Here is an 18,060-nt window from a genome sequence, read left to right on the forward strand (position 1 = left end):
ATGGAGATGTAAAGAGTTATTGAAATATGACACAATTGGATCATCTGTGTTGACCTTAAAATGGTTTGCTTCCTTCTTGGTCAGCAACGTGGGTACACAAAGTATCCCTGCTTTCTCTGTATGTGGGATAGCAGAGCTCGAGAAAAGCATTGGGTTGAGTCGAATTGGCCTCCAAGATCTGGTCTTAAACCTGGAGATCCTAACATTCTACATCAGCCACTTGTTGACAGGAAGAATATACTATTCCCACCTCTGCACATAAAACTAGGTCTCATGAAGCAATTTGTAAAAGCATTGCCAACTGACGGCGACTGTTTTAAGTACATCATGTTGGCACTTCCTGGACTGTCCATTGAAAAAAAATCAAGGCTGGTGTGTTTGATGGTCCACAAATTCGACAGCTCATCAAAGATGAACATTTCACCGGGACCATGTCAGATCTTGAGAAGAATGCTTGGTTATCATTCAAAGACGTCATCAAGAACTTTCTTGGAAATACACGTGCAAGTAATTACAAATAAATTGTTCAGAAACTATTGGAGAGCTACAAAGCGCTTGGTTGCAACATGAGTATTAAACTACATTTTCTGCATTGCCATCTTGCCAACTTTCCAGAAAATCTTGGTGCTGTTAGCGATGAGCAAGGTGAACGATTTCACCAAGATTTGAAGGTTATGGAAGACCGCTACCAGGGTAGATAGGATGTACATATGATGGCTGACTATTGCTGAAGCATCAAACGTGATTGTCCTCAAGTTAAACACTCCAGAAAAAGCTATAAATGTACATTTTTACCTTAAATACACATATATATATCTCTCTCTCTCTCCTTTGTAAAAAACCATGATAGTGTTAAAATACATTTGTCATGCCTATTTCTTATATATTTCATTTTTTGTTCGTATTTGTACTATTTAAAAAAAAAATTTTTTTTAGGTACAGTAGTTTACATATTTTTGAGAAGACAAATCCTATAGTTCAAAAACTTGACGTGATAGAGAAAAACTGAGATCATTTCTGGATTCAGCATCCAAAAATTAATTAACAGTTGTCTGACCAAACTCCTAAAAAATTGCATTCCCCAGTGTTATTGTATCATAAAAATGATTAAATGCCTGATGTTCACATTGTACTACAATAAATTTTTTACTTAAATATAAGCAATATATGTAGGAGTCAGAGTCGTGGAGTCAGTGTAAGGGAAATTGAGGAGTCCGAGTCGCAGGTTTGGCTTACCGACTCCACAGCCCTGATTGTGTGGGTCCCACCACTGAGACCCCTAACCAATCCCATGATTTACTAAACAGTTGCATAAAATGTGAGCAAAGAAAAGAAATAAAAGCAAAAAAAGGGAGAAGGTGCAGTATACCTTTAATGAATGCAACATCATAAATCAATCTGAAATTTCAGTAAAACACACAAGGCTTTAATTACTGTCCTTTCTATAAAGGTACGTCACCTTTAATAATGGTTTATAACACTGAAGAGGCATATTCTAAGACAAGACATTCCTCAGCGAGCCTTATTAAAATGCCCTATGAGAACAAAGACCCACATGGTGTAAACATACAGTGACGCAGCAGGTAATAGTGTGCATAATTCTGCTGCTCGGTGCCATTACTTGCTATGAAGGCTCTGCCATCATTTCTTTAAGGTAATTAAAGACTAAAGAAATATAAGCTGTCATATCCACGTAAAATATACACATCACACTGTCCGTATGTATGTACAATCACTTAACGTACAAGTTCATTTATTGAAACGCTAGTGGTACAGAGTATAAAGTGCGTTTGGTGAGGCACAGACAAGTAATTGACACGATTATACACGATTATTAACGTGACACCATTGGTTTAAACTGTATTCCTAAGGCAAAGTTCCTAAACAGGGTGTTTGGATTTCCCCTCCTAAAAATTAAATATGGTACATCCAAACCTAGAAACTTCTCTTACACAAGATTTGGTCTAAAAATGTAAAAAAAAAAAAAAAAAACCCACAAGAACACAAAACCTAAAAGCCTGAGAATTGTTTGGGGTTTTACGTATTGAAAAAAAATACATACATTATACGGTAGTGTTCAAAATAATCGCAGTCCAATATGACTAACCAGATCACTGTTTTTGGTACAAATTATATTACCAAGAGTCAAACAATTTACCAGTTGGTCTAGTAGATTCTAAGAAACCCAACAGACTCCGCATTTGTGATCTGCACGTTTTTGAATCTGTGTATTAGAATAAATAATTGAAAGGGAGTGTGATCAAAATAATAGCAGTGTGGAGTTCAATTAGTGAGGACAATCATTCTGTGAAGAAACAGGGGTGAATCAGGTGGCCCTTAATTAAGGATGAAGCCAGGACATGCTGTATATGCATTTCTCCTTAAAAAGATTAATTTGAGAGGGTAAAACTTATACAGAAGTACAGACGATAGGCTGGTTCAGCTAAAATGATCTCCAGTGCTTTAAAATGGAAAACCAAACCAGAGACGTGGAGTAGAATGGATACAAGAATGGCCAGAATGGCAAAGGCTCAGCCAGTGATCAGCTCCAAGATGATCAAAGACAGTCTCAAGTTATCTGTGAGTACTGTGAAAGGTAGAACATGCCTGTGTAAGCTAATCTCTTAGCAAGAAGTCCTTGCAATGACCCCCAAACTCTGCATTCAAGTCACAGTACACTCTGAAGGCCGTAAGGCATGGTGATGCAAGTATCAGGATATGGGCATGTTTCTCTTACTATGGTGCCGGACCTATTTACCACATACCAGCGATCATGGACCAGTTTACATATATTAAAATACTTGAAGTCCTGTTGCCTTACGCTGTAGAGGATATGCCCTTCAAATGGGCGTTTCAACAAGACAATGACCCTAAACACCAGTAAGGCTAGTTTCACACTTGAGTCGGGTAGAGCTGCGGAGGGCTGCGTAGTTCCTACATTAAGCCCCGCCCACTGCCGCACCTCTTCGATTCTGCTCCGCCTATAACAAGATGCAACATGTTGCGTTTGACGCAGCATCAAAACGACACATGCGGAGGCATCCGCATACATTCACATGGCCTGCATACCCAATGTTAAAGATAGGTACGCAGGACGCATACTGACGTACGCGGAGCTGAATGGAAGCGCGGCAGTGAGCAGGGCCTAACGGAGGAAGTACACAGGCCTCTGCAGCTCTGCCCAACGCAAGTGTGAAACCAGCCTAAATGAGCAAAATCTTGGTCCCAGTCCAACAAAATTGAGGTTATGGAGTGGTGAGCCCAATTCCTGGACCTTAACCCCTTCAAGACCGCCAATATGTATATATACTGACCTGAGATATAAGAGAATATCATCCCCATATAGGTGACAATCCAGCAGCTGTTGGCTGTCCACTATATCTGACAACTTGCTGTTTCACAAATGATCTGTGTTGGCACCGTGCATATCTGTTTAACCCCTTAGTTGCTGCTGTCAAAAGTGACTACATCAAATAAATGGTTAAAAGATTGTGGGGGCTTGCATTTTAATCTAATTGATACACTTAGATCATGATTCTGTGATCCTGATGTTTGCCATAGCAGTTCATGGCCAAATAGCGGCCTTAGAGTCTCCCGGATATAGCGGTCAGTTCAGAAGTTAGCGACATTTAGGTGGTAAACAAACACTTTTTCATTCCGGCTATACCACCTTGCATTAATTCCTGAAAATCACCTGAAGGGTTAATAAACTACCTGACAGCAGTTTTCAATATGTCAGGGGGTGCTGTTTATAAAATGGTATCACATTTGGGGTTTTCCAATATATAGGACCCCTAAAGTCACTTCAAACCTGGATAGGTCCCTCAAAAAAAATAAATTTTGTAAATTTCCTTGAAAAAATGAAAAATTGCTGCTACATTTTTAAACCTCCTAAAAGGCTAACAAAATAAATGACAGTTTTAAAAAATGGTGCTGATGTAAAGCAGACATGTGGGAAATGTTATTTATTCATGTTTTTCTGTGGTATGACTATCTGGGTTAAAGGGATAATCAAAGTTTGAAAACTGCAGTTTTTTTTACGTTTTTGTCAAGTTTCTGATATTTTTATAAATAAATACAAAACATATCAATCTAAATTTACTATTACCATAAATTATAATGTGCCACGAAAAAACAATCTCAAAATCACTGGGATTTGTTGAAGCATTCCAGAGTTATGACCACATAAAGTGACATTGGTCAGAATTTAAAAAAATTGGCCTGGTCACGAAGGGGTTTTAATCCGATAGAACACTTGTGGGGTGACATTAAAAATGCAGTTTGAGGCAAAACCAACAAATGCCAAAAAATGTGGGATGTAGTTCAATCCTTGGCTAGAACAACATGACAGGTGCTAGAAGTTGGTTGACTATGCAATATGGATGTGAAAGCTTTTTAAAAAAAAAAAAAAAAAAATCTGTGGGTATACAACTAAATATTAGATTAATGATCCACAGGAATGCCAAATCCACAAGAAAAAAAAAAAAAAAAAAAAAAAGTACAAATGGTGAGAGTTTGTAAAGACAAATGCCGATACTGCTATTTTTTTTTTTTAGAACAGCTCATTTTCTGTAAAGCAGCTAAAAATTATAGACATCTCTTCATGTTTTGAATTAGAAAACAGTGGGCAATGTTCCCACTAGTATCCAGATTGTGATTTTGAACGCTACTGTATATATTTGCAATTTTCACACTGGCCACCAGGTTTGTTTTTGGACTCCTACACATCTATACACAAGTGACAAACACAGGATCCAAAGAAAAAACAAAAAAAAAAAAAAACAAAAAAAAAAAAAAAGGTTGTGCTGCAGCTCCATCTCCCTTCAGAATGACCTTTGCACATGCCCATTCCATTAGACACTTTAATAAAAAGATAGTGTCAGACCTTGACCCTTGCAGCAATATACGCGTTTCCTAAAACATAGAAGGAAGGTTCTGAAATAGCCCCGGTGGCCAATGTAAAATTTTCCTTTTCTTTCAAAAATACAGATTATATGCAAGAGGACAGAAAAAAAGAAAAACCAAAACAACGAAATCCCCCCAAAATTAAAACAAAAGATTGATTTACTCAACAGGTAATGTTCTGATGATCACTTCCATTCAACTGAAGGAACGCCACAGCACAAAAAATATTGATAAGAGGTCAGTTGCCTCTGGTCTTGTGGGTTGAAAAAAGAAAAAAATGCAACAGTTAGAGGTTAAATAACATTTAATAGAGAGAAACCCTACAAACTTATTTATTGTTGATAACCTCAGTAATCAAGACCTCACAGATCTTGGCAGGAAGTGTTTAATTCCTTTGCAGCATCACCACAGGATAAGTGGTGCATTATACAGATCCTATTGAAACCAATGGCCAGGATGTGTAATGCACAAGTTAGATCTTTCAGAAATCTCATCTTTGACTAAGGCTGATTTCACACCTCTGTATTTTACGGTCTGACACAGACCAGGCGCAGATCTCCTGACCCAAACTATACAGTCACATCCATCTAAGATTACCTCCATCACACATTTCCAGGTTAGAAAACTAGGAGAGGCTTAGGTCACTGAGGAGAGCTGAACCAAGTAAGGGGCTGAAACCATGTAGGGCTCAGTTAGTCAAGACTATCATTTTATACCCCAGTCTTGAGAAGTACACTAGAAGGCATGCATCTCTTAATCAACTTGTGTGTATTTTTCATTGGCTGTGCGGAACCACAAGAGCGTCCTTCAGTCAGGGACTGGCATACAATTTATTTTTTCAAGTCACCGACTGGAAATAACTTAGATCAAAATTTTGTAATTTTTAGAATAATGGAGTTAAACTTCTAAGAGTTTAGTTTTAAGCTTTTTCCTTCATTTCTTGTACAGCATCAGCGATTACCTCACCAGTCATTTAGCACATGTACCACCATTAGTGATGAGTGAACATGCTCAGGTAAGGTCTTGTCCAAGCATGCTCAGGTGCTAGCCAAGTTTCTTCGGCAATCCCTGCATGTGTTGCGGCCAATAGCTACAAGACATGCAGGTGTGGAGACTCGAACATATTTTGAGGTAGCTGAAGACACTTAGTTAGCACCCGAGCACGTTTGCTCATCACTAACCACCATGTATTAACCTCTCTAAGGCAAAATACTTCTATAGTATGGTATACCTAGCTGAATTCATGATTCCCCCCCCCCCTCATTGCTTCAAACAATTGATGAGGAAGAATTGGAAAAAAAAAAAAAAAAAACCTCCATGATCCTCTAAAGCTGGAGACTGACAGGTTTTGGATTCCTGTAGGATATAGCCAGCATATTTATACATCTTTACAACAGAGATTTTAATAGAGTCATATGCAAATGCTCTAAATCACGGGCTGTTTATTAAAGTCACATTTGCATATAGTTTTGTTTAATTTAAAAAAAAAAAAAAAAAATAGTAAGTTGACCATTTTTGCAATCTTATGAGAAGGTAAAAGCAGATGTATGAACTATGCAGTCAGTACCTATTCTCCACCTACAGCTCTGGCAAAAATTCAGAGACCACCTTCAAATGTTCAGTTTGTCTGATTTTTCTCATTATAGGTATATTTGAGTAAAATGTAAATTGTTCTTTTATTCTATAAACTGACATCTCAGATTTTCCAAGCAATAAATTTTGTATTTTTTTCTGACAAAGAAAAATGGTCAAAATTAAAAATAAAACCCAGTGCTTTCATACCTCAAATAATGCAAAGAAAACAAGTTCATAATCATTTAGAAACAATACTAATGTTTTAACTCAGGAAGAGTTCAGAAATCAATATTTTGTGGAATAACCATGATTTTTAAATCATAGCTTTCATGTGTCTTGGCATGCTTGCCACCAGTCTTTCACACTGCTTCTGGTGCAAAAATTTAAGCAGTTCTTTGTTTTATGGCTTGTGACTATGAATCATCCTCTTGATTACATTCCAGAGGTTTTCAATGGAGTTCAGGTCTGGAGAATGGGCTGCCCATGACAGGGTTTTGATGTGGTGGTCTCTTAAGTTTTGCCAGAGCTGTAAATTATTTAGCTTACACTGGCGTAAAAAGAAAATAAAAAAAATAAAAAATATTCTAAAAAATAACCCCCCCCCCCCAACAAAAAAACCGCTCACTGACGCTCCAGTACACAGAACTATATACATTGAGCTGTTTCTGATCAGTCAGTAATTGAGTAATCGTTCCAATTCATGATCTGACCGCGGCCATTAATATCATACGCATGTCATCATTATAAACATGTTAGTAATGTTAGCTTATTATATATTGGACCTTGTCCTTATAAACTGCCACTTTTCAAAAAAAAAAAAAAAAAAAAAAAAAAAAAAAAACACCACACACAACAACATCTAAACTTGCACCTTCATTTAACAAAATCTGACCTTCCCAGATTTTTGGAAAACACATTCTAATTAATTTTCTATGCAAATACATGCACCATTCGTCAAGTGTTATCCAAGAACCTCTGCTCTGTAATATCACAGATACATGAACCATTGGTAATAATGCGTTACAGTACTTCAGAACCTCAAAAAAAAAAAAAAAAAATCCATAAATTTAGAGCTCAATGGTTACTGAAAGTATGGTGTAAGGGGAAATAACTTGCCTTTACATTACAATGAATGGATATGACGATTTACAAAGCGCAGACCGTACTACTGTGATCATATCGCCAATATGCATATCTAACTGGGAGATATGACCACTCTGGATTCTGTATGGAAAGAGTAACATTACGCAGTGTAAACATAAGAGTGGAAAAGTGACACCTCCATCGTCACTGGTAGATGATTTCACAGTAAGAAAGGAATAATATTGCATCAGTGCCACTGACAATGGCCATGTGAATGCCCATTATGATGCCACATCCAGCGTGAAATTAGAGAAGAAAAAGTCCAGGATCAAGAAGAAGCAAGATACTTCTTGAGGCAGACGAGTGGTGACAATGGTATGCTGCATCAGACGCAATAATGAAGGGGTTTGTTCCGTATTTAGCGAGTAACGTGGTGCAGCTCGGACACTGATAATCCTGATGTTCCCATAGTGCTTTGATCTTGCTGGAGGAAAAAAAAGCAAGACAAATGATATAAGAACAAGACAGAAATAGCAGCCAGGCAAACCGTAAACCAGTATGGTGGAGGCTTCCGTCCGTCACATGACATCATGGCTCTAGAACTGATCAATGATTTCATTACAAGGCGTCTTAGGCTGGTGTTTGGTAATCCAGAAGGTACTAATGGAGGCGCATACTGACCGCTCTGACATACTAAATAATCCAGCATTTGTAGACGGAGAGCAGATAACGCTCGAGCAGCCAAGTGAATACAGTGACGCTAGTCTGAGAATCGCTGCAGCTTTACAATGTAGGTTATGTCTCCATGGCTAAGGTCATGCGATGAATGATTTCTACCCATTGACAATGCTTCATACGTATTTCTAACAGATTTGATGATCAATGTGATATAAGCTCGGCTTTATTACCAAAGTCATAGTGTTGCCTCCTACAGTGCATATGCTAATATCAGAGATTCCCAATGATGAAGTCCGTGGATCGTTAAGTTGCTTCATCGGCTGGGATTTTCCTCTGTCGTGCAGTCTTCGGTCTGGTTCTTTGTGGTGTGGATGAAGGTTCAGACTCTGCTACAGATGAGGACGATGAGGATGATGATGACGACGACTCACTATCGCCTTGTAGTGATCCGCTGTCACACACAAGTTCTCTGAGGAACTTAAACTTGGACAAGAACAGATGCCACACAACGTACCAACCTGAAAGCAAAGAAAAAAAAAAAAAAAGGTTACTTCCAATACATGTTTTGAAAACGCTATCCTAACGTGGTAAAAAAAAAAATGCTAAAAGGTAAAACAAGCTTTCTGTGGATAGTCTAAGATTCCTTATTTATGGGCAAGGAGTTCCACTGCATATCATTGGTCACATCTGTTTAACCTCTTAAAGACCAAGCAATTTTTCATCTTTTTTCCTCCCCATATTCCAAGAGTCATAATTATTTTTATTCTTCTGTTGACACAGCCGGTGTGAAGGCTTGTTTTTTTTGCAGGAAGAGTTGCACTTTTGAATGACACCCATCCATTTGACCATGTAATGTACTAGAAAAGGGGGGGGGGGGGGGGAGAATCCAAGTGTGGTGTAATAGCAAGAAACCAATGCAATTCCACAATTGTTTTTTGTGTTATTCATTTATAACGTTCATTTTTCAGAGAAAATGACCTGGCAATAAAATTCTCAAGGTCAGTACGATTATGGAACCTCAGAAGAAAACTATATACGCCGAAACATATGTCAGGGCGTCGCAGCATACTCCACAGGAGGTAATTTATACCTTTCTTCTCCCTCTTTCCCCATATTTTCTTCCTTATATGCCAGGGCTGTGGAGTCGGAGTCGTGGAGTCGGCGTCGGTGCTCATTTTGGTGGAGTCGGAGTTTGAGTCGGTATAAAATGGACCGACTCCGACTCCTAAAATATATAATAAATTGGGTACAGTAATTCAATGCACTATGTGCTGAATATTTTTTCATAGGAGTTTGGGAAAGTTATGAAATGTCTTATAAATGGCTGTTATATTCCTGATCTAAGGCTACATTCACACACAGCGTTTTTCCTGTGTTTTTTGAGGATACGTTTTTCAGCTGCAAAAGCTGATCTTTTTAAAAAACTGCATCACCTGAAAGGTTTTTGAGCTCATAGATAATGTTTTCAATAGCAAAAGCAGATTAGAAATCTGCTCTATCTATATATCCATTTATCCATATCTGTCTATCCATATCATATCTGTACCAAAAAGAATGAAAGCTGGGTAGTACACCAATATATATTCTGTTCTATCTAAATATCTTGATTATTGGATCATAAAAATGATTAAATGTCTGAGGTTCACATTGTACTACAATAAATTTTTCACTTAAATATAAGCAATATGTGTGGGAGTCGGAGTCGTGGAGTCGGAGTTGGAGTCGGTGTAAGGGAAATTGAGGAGTCGGAGTCGCAGGTTTGGCTTACCGACTCCACAGCCCTGTTATATGCAATACTTAAATTGCATTGTTTGTACTCTGAGGCAGCCAATTTTGGTTACCTATTACTAGTAATATAGTGTACATAAACTATTTACTTCAAAATTACTACTACGGTAGTATGACTAACTTATTGCCAATATCAAAATTAAGATCTAACTTATTGCTAATATTAGCATTAAGATCTTTTCATTGACTGTTGTACTATGAAGGCCGAGTATCCTTTTGTAACAATTATACAATAATACCGTATATACTCGAGTATAAGCCGAGACCCCCTAATTTTGCCACAAAAACAGGGAAAACTTATTGACTCGAGTATAAGCCGAGGGTGGTGCTGTACAAGGGCCAATTGTGGTCCAAAATGATGCTCCATAGATAAATACGGCCCATATATTGCTGCTGCAATTAAAATTAGAAATTACATACTCATATCTCGTCGCCGGTGTCCTGAGCAGGGTGGGGACACCGGCGCTCTATGGGGGACAGGTGCCGATGTCACCGCTGGCTCAGGCCCCTGGCACTGGCGATATTCACCTGTCCGCGTTCCACCGCTTCACGCCGCTCTGTCTCCCGGGTCCCTGCGGAGATGTTCAGCAGAGGGCGCGCACTGACTAAACCATCGCACCCACTGACCTGAATGTCACAGTCAGAGGACGCGGAGGACAGAGCAGCGCGCAGCGGTGGAACGGCGACAGGTGAATACTGCACTGCTCCCCTACTCCTCACTTCCTCCTGGCGCACGGTCTCTGCAGCCCCCCTGCTTCTTCCATGGTCTCGGAACCCCTGCTCTTCCTGCGTACAGCAGTCACGTGGTACCGCTCATTCAAGTCATGAATATGTGCATATTCATGACTTTAATGAGCGGTACCATGTGACCGCTGAACGCAGGAAGAGCAGGGGTGCCGAGACCATGGAAGCAGGGGGGCTGCAGAGACCGCATCAGGAGGGGGCGAGTATGATTTGACATGCCCGCTCCCCCTCCCCCACCAACCCCCGGTATATGACTCGAGTATAAGCAGAGAGGGGGACTTTCTGCCCAAAAAAATGGGCTGAAAATCTCGGCTTCTACTCGAGTACCGTATTTTTCGGGCCTTAAGATGCACTTTTTCCCAAAAAAATTTTGGGGGAAAGTGGGGGGTGCGTCTTATGGTCGCAATATACTTACTTGCGACCATGGCTGGTGCCACGGGGCTCTGTGGTGCAGTGGTGGCAGAGGGCTGTGCTCCGGTGCAGGGGTAGTGGCTCTCTGTGCTCCGTGGGGGGGCTCCGCCGGCATTTCCTTGAAGCCCGGAGGCCCCCGCACATCCGTTGCTGGCTGCCGCCATGTTGCGGTGGCCTCCGGGAACATGGCTGCCGGGAAGATGGCCGCCGGTCCGGGGACGGCGCATGCGCAGGTTCAGATCTCGTCCCGGGAGACTAGATTCAAATCTCGGCAACGAGAACTCGTCCGGGCTTCAAGGAAATGCCGGCGGAGTCGCCGCCCCTGCACTGGCGCACAGCCCGCCGCCACCCTCACCCCACCTGCCCCAGCCCAGCACAGCCCACCTGCCCCAGCCCAGCACATCCACCTGTCCCAGCAAAGCGCAGCTGCCACAGCCCAGCTGCCCCAACCCCACCAACCTGCCCCAGCACAACCAACCTGGACCCCTGTGACCACTCCTCTACCTGTGCCGGATCCCTTCCCAGGTAAGCTGAATTCGGACCCCCATTTGACACTTTTTTCCCTATTTTCCTTCTGAAAATTAGGGTGCGTCTTATTGTCCGAAAAATAAGGTATATACGGTAATTTCATTTTATGTAGCGCCAAAATATTCTACAGCACTTTACAGTTAAGTGGGGACATATACAGACAAATCCAATACAAGGTCAGACAGTTTAAACAGTTACATTAGGAGTGAGGGCCCTGCTCGCAAGCTTACAATCTACAAAGAAATAGGGGGACACAATAGGTGAAAAGTGCTTATTATTTCAGATCCAGTAATAGTAATAAATAGGGATTTTCATATAAAGCTGCATGATCCGGTCAGCAGCCAGTTCGTTTAATTGCAATTATGTGCATGGAGGGTGTCGAGACAGATGAACAGGAGGGAGCAGATTCTGAATGTTTAGAAGGAGGCAACAGGGAAGAGTTAGGTCAGTGAGTTGAGGTCATAGGCCAGTTGAAAGATGTGTTATTAACTACTTTACCCCCGAAGGTGGTTTGCATGTTAATGACCAGGTAAGTTTTTACAATTCTGGCCACTGTCACTTTGTGGTTATAACTCGGGAACGCTTCAATGGATACTGAGATTGCTTTTTTTGTGACATATTGTACTTAATGATAGTTTCTTTGATATCACTTGTGCTTGTGGAAAAAAAAAAAAAATAAAAAAAAATGGAAATTGGGTGAAATTTTGCAATTTTTAAACTTTGAATTTTCATGCCCTTAAATCACAGAGATAAGTCACACAGAATAGTTAATAAATAACATTTCCCACATGCCTATTTTACATCAGCACAATTTTAGAACCAACATTTTTTTGTGTTAGGAAGTTAAGGGTTTTAAAATTGACCGGCGATTTTTCATTTTTCCAACAAAATTTACAATTTTTTTTTTTAAGGGACCACATCACATTTGAAGTCACTTTGAGGAGTCTACATGACAGAAAATACCCAAAAGTGACACCATACTACAAAATGCACCCCTCAAGGTGCTAAAAACTACATTCAAGAAGTTTATTTACCTTTCAGGTGCTTCACAAGAATTTTTGGAATGTGGGGAAAAAAAATAAAAAAAAAAACCATTAACTTTTTCTCACAAAATTTACTTCAGATCCAATTTTTTTTTTTTAATTTTGACAAAGGTAATAGGAAATAATGACCTAACATTTGTGCGATTTCTCCTGAGCATTCAGATACCCCATATGAGGGAGAAAACCACTGTTTGGGCGCACGGCAGAGATCGGAAGGAAAGTAGCATCAATTGACTTTTTGAATGTAAAATTTCCTGGAATAATTAGCGGACATCATATCCCGTTTGTAGGCCCCCTGATGTGCCTAAGCAGTGTAAACCCCCCAGAAGTGACCCCATTTTGAAAACTAAACCCCTCAAGGAATGCATTTAGATGGGGGTTCAAGGTGCTTACCACACATGTGCTTCACAGAAGTTTATACCGTTGAGCCATGAACATAATTAAATCACATTTCCCCACAAAATTATTATTTTAGCCTCAAATTTTGTATTTAAATAAGGGAACAGGAGAAATTGCACCATACAATTTGTAGCGTAATTTCTCCTGAGTATGCCAATAGACCATATCTGTGGGAATACTACAGTGAAGAATGAATAATTACATTTCTGCCACTAAAATGTTGTTTTAGCCCCAAGATCTTAATTTTTCTAAGGGCCAATAGCAAATTGTTTTTCCAAAAAACGGAGGTCCATTTTTCCCTGAGTGCGCCAATACCTTACATGTAAGTCGGTAAAAAATTGAGGCACAGTGCAAAGCTAAGAATGCAAGGAGCACCAAATTTTACCATTATGGTTTGCAGGTGCCATGACCGACTGGGAAAGCCCACGAGGTGCCAGAACAGCAGAACCCCTCATAAGGGACCCCATAATACAAACTACACCTCTCAATGAATAAACAAAAAACGGATAAGATTAAAAAATGTATATATAAAAAATTTTTTTAAAAATTCAAATATATGAATAAAAGGACATGCAACATAAAAGCATATAAAAGTTAATTTTGACAATGGGTAGTAAAATAACACTAGATAAATTAAAAGCACACCGTAACCAAATGTTAAAATATACACAATATTAGTTCAATAGAGGCCCACTCAAATATTATCTACCATATAGGTCCCAATAAGTACATGCAAACTGCATACAATTTATAGAAAGTATAAATATTTTTTGGACAAAGAAATACTATAATAGAGTATCACAATGGGTAATCAAATTAAATAAAAACAAAAAATGTATATATAAAAAAAAATGTGTAAAGTGCAAGGTGTCAACACTTAAAATAGAACAGTGCAACGCATTTTTCCGGGGTAATCAAATTAAAGTGAAAACAAAAATGGGGGTGCGTATGTGCTGCAGAAAAGTAAAGGACAGCAGGATGTGACCTCAGAGTCAGCTCTGCTACCTCTAGATGGCAGGATGCATGATGCGTCCATACAGATTGTCGTCCAGCAGAGCGGACCTGAACTCCATTCACTTGAATTGGGGGGGGGGGCACAATACAGTGTTTGACACGCTCTCATATGCATATGAAAGCGCGGCAATCACCGCTTTTGATCGGCAGTGAAACCATCCCCGCTGGTCAGAGAGCCGCAGGATATTGTTTTATTATTTTTGGTTTATTACAGGAGAAAGAGGGCTTCAGTGGAATTAGGCGAGGTTGTAAGTACGGTTTAATTAAGATTATTAAAGGAGTCTGTCATTTTTTTCAATTAAAGGACTTTACTCATAGTGTGTTTTTTTTTATACAATGTGACTATGGGGTTAGTAATGGGGGGAGTCTTATTGATGCCTCTCTATTACTAACATCGGGGCTTGATGTCACCTGACAATACAAAGCTGACATCAATCAACCCCCCCAACTATCAACCCACTTGCCACCGCTATAGGGCAAGTGGGAAGAGCAAGGCTAAGTGTTAGAACTGGCACAAATATAGGGGGACCCTATGCAATTTTTTAGGGTCCCCCCCCCTCCCCCCCCATTTTAAATCGCCAGTAAAGGCCAAGTATACAGTCGTGAGCTGATATTAATAGTCTGGGAAGCTCAATGGGTATTACTTACTTCCCAGACTATAAACATTGGCCCCCCAGCAGTCGGCTTTCTCTCTTGAAGGTAACGAAAATTACGCAGGAGGGAGCCCAAGCCATTTTTTTCAGAAAAATAATCTTATTAAATACATGTACAGTAATTTGCACACACACTGCACTAATTGTATTTGTCACAGACATCTATACTGTATATCTATTCTATATGTATTTACTGTGAGTAATCCATCTCTATCCTGTCGGCTCCTGCTGTGATTTTACACTACGCAGCTACTGAATTGCCGGCTTTTCTTCTATGTAATATGCATACATACGTGTGTGTGTCACTGACATCTATATATCTGTGTATATCTCTAGTCTATCCATTCTAACCTGTCAGTGTGATTTTACTGTACGAGGCATAGGAATTGCCAACTTTAAAGGATCTAGAGGTATGGCTCTACGCTACAGGAACTAATTTTTTTTTCCCTCTGGGGGGCACTCCTTTATTAGCATGCAAAAAGACAAGTTAGCCCCAAAAATGTATGAAAAAAAAACATGCCAAAACATGCGTTTTTGCCGCAGCTTCTTTCCTGCCAAGAAACCAGGTTTTGCTGCAGAAAAAAACAAAAATGCAGCAAAAACGCCCAGTGTGAACTTACCATTATAAGTTTCGATAATGAACTTAGTGGATGAAAGCCTTTGCTAAAAGCAATTTTCTCCACTGACGCTCAGCGCACCTTGAGTTTGGCGACCTGGAAAGCACATTCTCATGAAAGGAGCAGACCAACACCTCCATCTTGTCTGTTCTCAGGTCTGACAGTATGACAAAATTTTAGCCCACCAAATGAAGAGCAGCAGCGGCAGTGTCCGACTGCTGGATACAGGTTTTTGTAAGAACCAGAAGGTTAAAGTAATTAGAAACGAAAAAAAAAAAAAAAAAAAAGTGATTGTAAGTTTGTTACATGCTGACCGTGCGTTCCAGAGGGCACAATTAAAAGATAGGAGAGGACATGCACTGAATGTCAAGGTTAGCACGGTTTCTTTCTGCTGGAAGAGTTATGTATATAAGTGGAGGGAGGTCCAAGGATGGGGAGATGTCGCCAGTGACTAGGAGAAGGAGGGGAAAAAAAAAAAAAGCGTAGGTGACAATGATTTGTATGAACCTTTTGAGTGCTGTATGGTGGTAGTGGATGGTTTGGAATGGGTGAGAAATGTTAGTAGAGCCTCAGAGTTAGGCTGGAGTCACACTAGACGTATAAAATATCGGTCCATTTTTCACGGACGAGAATCGCACAAATGTTTCATGAACAGTGATCCATATGTCATCCGTGTGCAATGCGAGGATGCAATTTCCTTGCATCAATGTATCCGTGTGACATCCGTACGGCAGGATCTTCTTGCAGACTTGCAAAATGGACATATAATGGCTCCATTGCCTCAAATATTTGTGATAATATAAAATTATACACTAATATATATGTCTACCTCTGTATGAAATATAAATAGATATCACTATTTATATTTCATACAGAGGTAGACAGCAGAATAGGTGAAAAATCGATTGTCGTCATCTGTAAAATCATTACAGAACCCAACAGGATATGACAAGTGGTGTTTACCCGCGTCCAGGAGGATCAGGCTGCGCTTACACTGCCATCTATTAAGACTATTCTGCATCACTCTGATTTTTCGGCTTTCCAGTGAAATTCATAATAAGCGCCCTCCTTTAAATTATACTCAATCATACTAGCACGCAACTGATGAAGGTCAAAATCGACAGAAACTTTTTCTGGTACTACAATAAATCTACTCACCAAGCATTAAGTTGAGTGCCAGGTTTTCATTTTATCACATATGGTTTGGGAACCTAACTTGGCACCACTACAGTCGTGCACATGGTGTTTTTTTCCCCCCCCGACAGGATGAGACACGGGTTACATACAGTAAACCAGTGCATGTCCATTATTTTTTTTTATATGTCCCTCACTAATAAGGATAGTAGTGTATATGTGTAAAATCTTGGAGCTGTGTTAAAGGATTCATTCACGGAAAAAACTGACGTGGGCTCCTGCCCAATTTTCTCCACCAGAGAGGGCAAGACAGTGACTGAGGGCAGATATTAATAGCCTAGAAAGTGACCATTGTTTTTTGGGCCCCCCTGGCTAAAAAAAAAAAAAAAAAAAAAAAAAATCTGCCCCCAACCACCCCAGAAAAGGCGCATCTGGAAGATGCGCCAATTCCGGCACTTACCTGCTCTCTTCCCATTGCCCTGTAGCGGGTGGCATATGGGGTAATAAGGGGTTAATGTCACCTTGCTATTGTAAGGTGCCATTAAGCCTGCTAAATAAGAGTGTCAATAAGACACCTATCCATTATTAATTCACTAGTCTGAAAGGGGTTAAAACAGACAAGAAAAAAAGACTATTACACTCCCAATCCATTCAAAGCCATCGTTCTCCTGTAAAAAATCCAAAATAAAAAAGCAACAATATCCCATACCTGTCCGCTGTACAATCAAGTCCCACGCCGCAATCCATCTGAAGGGGTTAAATAGTTTACAACCGGGACTGGTGCTAATGCGACCGGCCCAGCTGTACACCACGGAGGAATGACTGAGAAGCTGCCTATGCAGCCTCCCCGCCAGACCGGAGATGAACTGATTAGCAAGGGAAAATCTCTTAACATTTTCCCACGCTGTCAGTTCACTGCGGGTCAGGCGGTGAGTCTGCGCAGCCTCAGTGACTACCGCTGAGATTATATATATCACATACACACACCTCTACTAAGTGTATACATTTATTCTATTTTAACCTGTCAGTGTGCCTCTACAGTATAGCGCACTGAATTGCTGGCTTTTCTAAAGGACACAGGTGCATATTTCTCGCAAGTCACACGCATGGTTCGTGTGTAATCAGTTTTTTTCCCCTTGCACCCACAGACTTGCATTGGCGAGTCTCGGGCGTAATACGGTGCACTTGGGTGTTCCAAAATAGCGGTCTGCGTACTTCCGGAGCTGCGCGGTGGATTGTGGGATTCGGGGACATCCAGACGGAAGTGGATGATAGACAATCTAAGGCAATTATATTAATAGATAATATAAAATAAACACACACGTATATGTACCATAAGCAATGGACAAACACTGCGTGTCCTTAAGGGAGGAATACATATTGTGATTGCCCCTGCTATGTAATTTCAGTATGGTGCCAATTTGCTGGTTTTCCAACACTGACCCCTTAACGACCGCCGATACACCTTTTAAAGGCGGCAATTAAGGG

At 40.2% G+C, this 18,060-nt stretch overlaps 1 protein-coding gene across 3 annotated transcripts in view; it reads right to left on the minus strand.

Moving 5' to 3' along the window:
* Positions 1-1,354: 1,354 nt before the first annotated feature.
* Positions 1,355-18,060, minus strand: part of SMIM13 (small integral membrane protein 13) — a 52,755-nt gene continuing 36,049 nt past the window's right edge. For all 3 annotated transcript variants that reach the window (XM_073566648.1, XM_073566652.1, XM_073566655.1), the window contains exon 3: positions 1,355-8,759. In XM_073566648.1, coding sequence (XP_073422749.1) covers positions 8,545-8,759 — 215 coding nt within the window. In that variant the 3' untranslated portion in view covers positions 1,355-8,544. The remainder of the gene's footprint in view (positions 8,760-18,060) is intronic.

Source organism: Dendrobates tinctorius, unplaced genomic scaffold (assembly GCF_039654945.1).
Source record: "Dendrobates tinctorius isolate UK_male_01 unplaced genomic scaffold, ASM3965494v1 ptg000004l, whole genome shotgun sequence".
Taxonomy (NCBI): Eukaryota; Metazoa; Chordata; class Amphibia; order Anura; family Dendrobatidae; genus Dendrobates; species Dendrobates tinctorius.